Raw genomic sequence first — 9,170 nt, forward strand, 5'->3', positions numbered from 1 at the left:
TATCTCAAGATTGTCCAGGCATCTATCACGCCATGAAAACGTTCAAATTCCGTCACTTCATTGGCGGTGCGCTGCTCAAGGCGGAGAAAATTTGGCTGTCGAGCCGTTCATATCTGGCGTTCGTGAGCACGATTTCCAGATGTAACGGCCATGAACTGGCTCTGAATCACTGCTACACAAGGTGAGGTGACAAAATGAAACAATGACGTATTGAGGAGAATATTTTCTCAACAGAACTATTATGTTGTCTAGAGCAGCCTTCTCACTGAAAAGTATACCAATAGTTACTGGTAAGCTTATTTCATCAGATCTGTTGTTGGCTTCAACATCTTGAAGTGTGGGACATTTCCTTTGAGTACAAGGCCAAATGTGAACTTTTATAGAAAAGTGAGATCTCATATCAGTACTGATATTTTTACTTCATCCACGAAAAACTACCACGCGACGCAGCAGCACAAAATCTACCGACACGGAAAATCTCAGAGAAATCCATGAAGACGTCACAATTCAACTGAATAGCGATGCTCAATTTCTACTGTATTAACGGTCATGAACGCCCTTTGTTTTGTTTCATTTTGTCGGCCCATATACCTCTGAGTTATGCAGATTTTATAGTGTGCAAGCTTAGGAGCAGGGGCTGAGGCGAGGCTCGTACCCCGCTCACCTACCGCGTAAGTTTCTCATTAAGCGTGTGATGACGCATGTAAAAAACTACCTTGACGACCGGTCCGACGCCCCAACATCTTCTGACGTTCCCAACACGCCCCAGACGACACGCCAGCCTCACTGGACGACCCTCTGGTACGCCACCGCCGGTCACCAACCACGCCACGCCTCGATGCGCCAAGCAGCACGAAGCTTCCTTGCCTATTCACCTGTATAGATCCGTTGACGCGGTAGAGGGACGTTTGGTGTGATGACGCCTGCGGTCCATCTATTTGTTGATCTGACCATCACTTTCTTTGTGATCCTTAATCATCAAACATGCAGCCGGATTGGTGTATCAGAGCTTGGTGCACAAACGAAGATATCAGACAGACAGAAACCCCTTTCAGCTTGACCCTTGCAAACATCCTCCGGCTATGCCAGTCTGTCTAAGTTGAGCGAGAGCATCTTCTGACGTCATTTATTCGCTGATGTGCGTGACGATGATGATTGTCGATTCAGAACGCAGGTGCCCCTAATAGATGGCCACGTAGCGTCCACAATGTTAGGCGGAATCCCTTATCTTGTCGTCGGTGGCAGGATGGCGGGACGCATCATATGAATACCCATCCAGAGAGACGTGCTCACTTAGAGAGACATCCAGAGAGGCGTGCCCATTTACGGCGACGGGACTGTGGGACGTATTTGTGACGTTTCATTGGCCAATCAGTCGGCCAGATACCGAGTCTATTGTTCACGCGGAGAAGTTGTTACGGTTCACGCATCACAAACTTGTGGAGTCAGATTGAGATGACCCAGCGACCTCGCACTTTGCTCCACCTCCTGAAGAAGGTCCCATGCGACCCAGTGGGCCCAATGGGGCCCAATGGTGCACCATTGGGTCTGGCTAATCTGTTCATCAGTCATCTCATACGTGTGAGGCAGTTGTGTTGAACGGTGACAAGAAAGTGTCAAAGAGACAGGATGTTAAAAATTTCTAGGGCAAAAAATGGAAGGACCGACAAGAAGGAGCTCCTGGGGCCTTTTCGCGCTAGCAGGGATGTAATCCGATACCAAATCTAAACCAAGCAAAAGCTAGGACAGACAGGAGCGAAAGACATCGCCGGTCTTAACGCAAACGTGTCTTGAGTAACATTTATCTGCTATTTTCATAGAGCCGATGTTATTGATATGGGTCTTGCTCCTATTCTTCCTCGTTTGTGTGTATTCTAGATTTTGTGTCGCATTTGGATCGTCTCAATAATACCAGGGTGAAAGGGCTATCATCCTCTAAAAATCTCGCATGGATACGACATAATCACCAACTTACCATTTGCTCTGTGCAAATGCATACAAGGTAGCAGCAATTGTGTCAAATGTGCGTGGTGTTGAATTTCATTATCTGGCCGTGAGTTTCATTGCTTAAAATACTGCTCGCACTTTTTGTTTCCTCAACCTTCCATCAGAACACATATTTCGTCCATAAGGAATAGGACATTGTTATCAAGTATCAATATTTGCAGAAGTGTATTCCTATCTTGATAGTGACGATTTCAACGTGAGTGGGCTGGAGCGTAGTTTTCTATGCAGTTTGGGGAGGCTTTAGCCTCCTCAACTTGGGCTCGAGCCATCCCCCAACTTTAGGAAGAAAGTGGAGCAAATCTGGGGAGAAACCTGTTTGTTGTCATATTTTGGGGCAGGTTGCGTCATTTTTCACTATTTAGTCCCCCTCCCCGCCCCCCACTAAATTAATTTTGTGAAGCTATGCCCCTGTGAGAAGTATGCTCACGTAAATACCAGATCAATTCAATATATTTATTCGGCACCTGGACAAAATACCATATATTGAAAGCGCGTCTCAGAAAGTGGGGTGCCGGAACCCATTTGAAGTAAATTATTTACATGCTTCGCCGTTGGATTAATGTCCAGCATTCTCGGCAAGGAGGAATGTCATGGTGCTCACAAACTGCTTCCTACGCCTGTAGGAAGGGGTCTGGAGCCCTCACAGGCTCCAGACCCATTCCAAAGTCAAGCTACTTTAAAAATGCGAAGAGAAAAAAGTCGATCGGGTCCGATGTATTCCACGAGCACCCGGCCGAAGCATTCCAGCGAGATGCAATCCCACGCCTACAATTGTACATTAACTATCCAAAATCACACAGTGTGCTTGTGCCAGACGATCGGCAACCAAACGGTTCATCGCCCACACGCCGCCACCAAAGTGAACACCCCTCCCGTGCCCCGCGACATCCCCGGACAAGGCATCTGCTGGGAGGGCCTGTGCATGTCCCGAGGTGCCCCGCACCACGCCCTCCCGCCGCCTAGGCGATGCGGTACAGCCGGCAGCTTTTGAAGCCCTTGTACAGCCTGTTCACGCGCCAGAGCCCAACCACCGCCCAGATCTGGTCTGTCGGCGTGTCCACGTGCCAGTTGTCGTTGTCGCCAGAGGGCCCGCTGCCGGAGCTGGACGGGTCTTGAGTGCTGCATTCGTCATAGTTGACGCGCCAGTTGCTCAGCAGCAGGTTACACTTCATCAGGTCGACGGAGCTGTGGTCGTAGTCGCTGGTATCGCTGAGCGCCGTCACCACCTGGTGCTGCGGACACTGGTGCTCGCTGGGGTGCCAACGGAGCGCCACGTCCACCACGGTGGCGACCTGCTGCGACACGCGGAACTCCTCGCCGTAGCTGGGGGCACGGGGCGGCGTCAGTGTGGGCCTCTCACGGCCAGGAGCACGCTGCCGCATCAGTGCCGGCCTCCCGCGGCCAGGGACACGGGGCGGCGTCAGTGTGGGCCTCCCGCGGCTGGGGGCACGCGGCGGCGTCAGTGTGGGCCTCCCGCGGCTGGGGGCACGCGGCGGCTTCAGTGCCGGCCCCCCGCGGCCAGGGACACGGGGCGGCGTCAGTGTGGGCCTCCCGCGGCTGGGGGCACGCGGCGGCTTCAGTGCCGGCCTCCCGCGGCTGGGGACACGGGGCGGCTTCAGTGCCGGCCTCCCGCGGCTGGGGACACGGGGCGGCGTCAGTGCCGGCCTCTCGCGGCTGGGGACACGGGGCGGCTTCAGTGCCGACCTCCCGCGGCTGGGGGCACGCGGCGGCTTCAGTGCCGGCCTCCCGCGGCTGGGGACACGGGGCGGCGTCAGTGCCGGCCTCTCGCCGCTGGGGACACGGGGCGGCTTCAGTGCCGACCTCCCGCGGCTGGGGGCACGCGGCGGCTTCAGTGCCGGCCTCCCGCGGCTGGGGGGCACGGGACGGCGTTTCTGTGGGCTTCACCGCCGCCCAGGTAAGCGGGAGGAGTATGTTCGTCAGACAGGGCTGGACAGCGGTGGAACATTTAGGCGGGCTCGTGACGTCAGCAGTATTTGCTACTGAGCTTGTCATGAGCAGCAATTCGTGCAAAAGCCCAAAACAGTGAACGGAGATATCTTCAATCATATTTGAGTAGTTACCACCTGTAGTGGAGCAGAAGATTTGGTGCGTCACCAGAATGGAAATTCTGAGTAGAGGCGCACATAAAAGGTCGACTGGGGGCTCTGGGTAGTAGGGCACATCATGGGTCGAGTGGGATTTCTGAGTAGAAGGGCACATAAAATGTCGAGAGACAACTTCTTGTGGTAGTCGCTGGCTGTCCGCCGGACCACACGGACCTGGGTCTGCCGCATGACGTCAGCAAAACACACCCGTCTCAGACCGTTGAGCACGGCGGCATGGCCCGAGCCTCGGACTGCCCACGCCGTCACGGGGCCACCGTGACGCGCAGAACCCCGCCCCCCGACCAACCGACCTGTAGCAGCGGATGCGGTCCATGTCGTCAAACGTTGCAGCGTCGTTGTACAGGCCGGTGAGCACGTAGCGACTACATTCGCGCTCGGCGGCGTTCGTCGGCCGGTTGCAGTCGGCCCCCCATCGGCGATAGGGGTCCTCTATCGACAGCGTCGGCGGGAAGTCGTTCGGGTAGGACTCCGTGTTCATGCCGTAGTAGGAGTGCCGCGAGGAGCGCACTTCGTCCTGCCCCGCGTAGCCGCCGTAGTAGAAGTCCCAGCCGCCGCGCGCCTGCCACGTGTGCGTGTAGCAGCCCGGGTAGGCGTTAGTCACTTGGCAGTCGTGCAAGCCGTTGCCGTCCGGCGCGCGGTTGAAGTTGAAGCCTCGGTAATTGTGGTAGAGCGTGCGCGCCGCGCACTCGCCCACCATCGCGACCTTCAGGTTCTCCGCCACGGAGCCGGACGCCGCCGAGTCGGCCGGGCCAAATCGCACGAAGCCGCGAGCGCGGATCGTTTGGACAGCGCACCAGCACGGCCAGGCCGGGGAGAGCCAGCAGGCAGAGCGCGCCGCCCGGCAACGCCATGATGCCACGAGGTGAGGCGCCGGTGGAGCGTTCGGACGAGGCGTCAGCGGCACAGCCAGGCGAGGCGCCGGCTGTACGGCGGGGTCCTCGTGGCCGGTTCTTGTCGCTCGTTTGTTTTGGTTGTCGCCATGCCGATCGCGGCGAATGTTTTCACGTAGCCTTGCCGATGCAGATACAGTCTGGAGTTTCCCACGGCTATCAAACTGTAACATGGGACTGTGGATGAATGTTTGGGAGCCCGGTGTTCATATGTACGCAGCAGTCAGTCATGGTCGAGCACCCGTGTGATGACGAGTTCCATATTGAAAGCGCATACGTTTCACGTGAAAGATAAACCCTGAAAAGTCTATTTCAATCAACAAGAGATTGTTGAGGCATTTTCTAAGGTTCGTCTCGGTGATGCTAAGACTGGGCATGTGCCCCATTTGGGCTAAAAGGCTAGACTTGATACCACCCTACTTGGGCCAGGAGGCTAGGCTTAATTTATATCACCCGACTTGGGCCAGGAGGCTAGACTTGATACCATCCGGTCCGTGCGGAGAATCTAGCTACCTCAGTGTAGGCATGCTTCGACACCTGCGTGTTGCCCGGAGAGTCCCTGGTTCGAGCATTTCAGGGCATTTGGCCATCCGATGGCCGGAGTTATTCCACTGGTCCCGAGGGCCTCGCATCGCGCAAGCTGCTGCGGAATCTTAATTTTCGAATAGCCAAGCGGGGTGAGGGACTGACATGCCAACACAGAGCTCTTCGGACGCTGGAGAAAAGAAAAAAAACTTTGACATTGATCGAGCCATGGTATTATTTTTGAGAACCTCGCATGCACCTTACGCGATGCCGTGCCAGTAATTAACAGTAATGCTCCACGATGACACCTCTGCGTGTCTATCCTCTACCCACGGTCGCACGGGCACCCAGTTGTCATGGTGAGTTCTCCGACGCGGAAGAGCGCGCTCGGCGGGCGCCGCCCGGGCAGCGCTGGCGAGCGGGGCGGGTCAGACCCGCCGCCTCTCCCGGGACCGGCGGCTTCCGTGATGGAGAGGCACGACGACTGGTTGGTGCGTGTGGCGAGATACCAGTGACCCTCTGTCTTTCTGGATCTTCGGCGCAGTACCTCTCCCCGTCCCTCGGAGCACTCACACGTCATATAAGGGTACATGATATGGGACGTGGAAAAGGATAACACGATCCATGCATCACAGATAATACGAGCCATGGCACGGAGATGAGAGAGAGAGAGAGAGAGGAGAAAGAGAGAGAAGGAGAGAGAAGAGAGAGAGAGAGAGAGAGAGAGAGCGAGAGAGAGAGAGAGAGAGAGAGAGAGAGAGGAGAGAGAGAGATGAGAGATAGAGAGAGAGAGAGAGAGAGAGAGAGAGCAGAGAGAGGATTCGTCTCCGAATGAGCGGCCGCGATTATAGATCGGCCTAGATTCGAGGTTGGAGGAGATTTGAGAGAGAGGAGAGATAGAGAGACGGGAGGAGAGAGTAGACGAGAGGGAAGGGGAGAGAGAGAGAGAGAGAGAGCCGAGAGAGAGTGGAGAGAGAGCGAGAGACGAGAGAGAGAAGAAGAATGGCACTCCGAATACCTTTTTTAATACCTATATTCAGTTTTTCCAACACTAAAACCATGAGTTAACGTGGAAACTGAAAGGACCATTCAATACAATGATTGGTGCAGATTAAACGCCGTTATCAACCATTGATATGTACTATGAAAAGTACTCTTCTAGGCGGTGCGCAGAGTAGGAAGTACCCCAGCCTTGTTCAACACATTAACTTATGTCAAACAAACCACGAGGCACCCGCTGCCTCTCCCGCCTACGTCAAACGAAACAAATCCGACCACTTCTTAAGCCTGGACACCTGCAAGACGTCAAAGCACGCAGTGTTGGGTCGCGGGTTGCGGAGGCGGCCAGTTACTGAGTGGGTAAAACGTCTCTAGGAACAAGATATAAATCAAAACTGAATGACTCCCTCTACTCCCCCAAATGTGATTGCTGCCTTGCGGTACCATGTGTCTGCGTGCGCTTGAACCAGCTACACACAATAAACACGTTCTACACAGCGAAACAAGTATGAGATAAATATATTTAATTCGGCATTTCAGAACTACGCACAGCATACTTTACCCACTACTGTGGTGCATAATCACACATACACAACAAAATCAGGCTCTTGTGAAAAGTGCAACGACCAACGTGTCCTGCGTCTAAAACAATCACTAGGCTATGACGCGGCCCCTCACACGCGTCCCTACTCCAACAAATTCATCGAGAGCCGCTCGCGTCGTCACGCGGCGACATTTTACAGCCTTGGCCAACCAACGTCCGCCTCACACCAGCATCTCTCGCAGCGCTCAAATTGCCACTCGCCCACACGACCGGTACACACCTATCACGAGCCCGGCAGTTGGCATGCGTCACCCCCGCTGTCTTCTCAGCCACATTTCCCCAGTTCCGAGGCCGGGAAGTGCCGCCCATCCGCTGAGGTGCAATTTTTTTCTGTCGTACCAGTTTTGTTTCTGTTGTATCGGGCTGTTTTCTTTCTATCATTAGCTTATTGCGCCTTTTGGCCGAAGACATGACTTCCATGCAACTGAGAAGGTGCGTCGAACCAACAAGACACGCAAAGGCTATGCAACAACTGACTCCGCCAACACCGTGTCTTCCATTCCCACTCGCAACAATCTTTGGCAGAATAAGTGGACGACCATGACATACGATCAGAGGAGACACGCCGCGTCAGCACGTGACGCCGCACGCCATTGGCTGAGCCTCGCCAGTCGTCACCGCCCAAACACGGCGCACGGGCCGCGGCCGGGCACAGCATGTGAGCCCACACCCATCACTGCGCTCACGACCAGCACGCTCCAACGACATGTACCACAAGACAGCGTTGTAATATTAAAGCGCGGTGGCTAGGTTCCACCCCCAACCCCATACACAAGCGTGGACCATGTTTACAAGCGAGGCCAACTAAGGACACAGATGGGGACGACCCAAAACGCTGCAGACTTTGGCGCGGAAAGGCATAGCTACTGGTGCGAGCAAGCTGAGGGGCAATCACATGAAAATAGCGGCTTACTGCCGTCATGACGCGTTCTCAATTAGCCACTACATTTCATGTGGGTTTGTGACGGCTCGTCGCCTGACTGCGGCGGAAAACTGCCGCCACAAACAGCGGTGGGCGCTGGCAAGTGGCCCCTAAACGTGGCGTATGGCCAAACAGCAGCCGCTGAACGAGGCCTTTGTGACATTAAATGACAACTGTTTGTCCAGATTTTAGAGTAACCACTTTAGAAGCGATATCCTCACCGCGACCAATGTTATGACAGCATAGCTTCTACTAGCAGAAACTCAGGCCAAACAAAAAGCACAAATAATCGCAAAGTACTGTCAGAAACGCACATCGCTACATAGAGAAATAAATGACAAATGAAAGAATGACGAACATTGCTGACTAGCAGTCTTATGCTGGAAAAGACAACCCGTGAAACTCATCCAAAACCGCAGTCGGCTGGCGCGACGAAGCCACCGACGACATGGACAACCGACCAAACCTAAACATGCGCAAGGAAAAAGGAACCAAACATCGACTAAACAAACAAACCAAGCACGAGAAAATACATGATCAACACAATCCTAACGATATTTGCTGACTAGCAGTACTATACTGGAAAAGGCCACCTACGCAATTTATCCTAAGCCGTACTGAGCTAGCGCAACGACGCCACTCGCGACGTAGATCAACCGACTAAATCCAAGCAAACCATCGAGCGAGAACGGATCATTGGGCGGAAGCAACCAAACGAGGCATAGCAAAAGACACAAGGCGGCCCACACACCCAGCGGACGGAGCGACACCCCCAGCACGCTCTCGGGCACCGCCCAAGCGTCCCCGGAGCTGCTGCCCTTCCCGCGGCCGGCATCACCAGCGCCGCCCGTGGCCGTGCCGCGCACCACATCTGGGGCCGGCGCGGGGCGACGCTGAGGCGTCACGATACCGCGGAGAGCGGCTGCTGCCGCAGCACCGGAGCTCTGTAGCCAGGACGTCAGACGAACCGAACGAGTCGTGCAGCCGGGACGTCGGACGAGCCGAGATCTGACACCAGCTCGCACAGCCTCCGAGGCGGGCATGGCCGTGGTGCGAAGACATGTCCTCCCCCCCCCCCCCCCCACCCCACCGGGCCG

The 9,170-nt window shown here is 55.0% G+C and overlaps 1 protein-coding gene across 1 annotated transcript; it reads right to left on the bottom strand.

The window, feature by feature from the left end:
* Window positions 1-2,706: 2,706 nt before the first annotated feature.
* On the bottom strand, window positions 2,707-5,052 carry LOC119106201 (uncharacterized). The gene is made up of 2 exons (XM_037229808.1): window positions 4,424-5,052; window positions 2,707-3,330 (listed from the first exon to the last, which is right to left on the bottom strand). The coding sequence occupies exons 1-2, from the start codon at window positions 4,828-4,830 to the stop codon at window positions 2,967-2,969; spliced, it is 771 nt and encodes a 256-aa protein (XP_037085703.1). The 5' UTR covers window positions 4,831-5,052; the 3' UTR covers window positions 2,707-2,966.
* Window positions 5,053-9,170: the final 4,118 nt, after the last annotated feature.

Source organism: Pollicipes pollicipes, unplaced genomic scaffold (assembly GCF_011947565.3).
Source record: "Pollicipes pollicipes isolate AB1234 unplaced genomic scaffold, Ppol_2.1 Scaffold_6138;HRSCAF=7277_pilon_pilon_pilon, whole genome shotgun sequence".
NCBI lineage: Eukaryota > Metazoa > Arthropoda > Thecostraca > Pollicipedomorpha > Pollicipedidae > Pollicipes > Pollicipes pollicipes.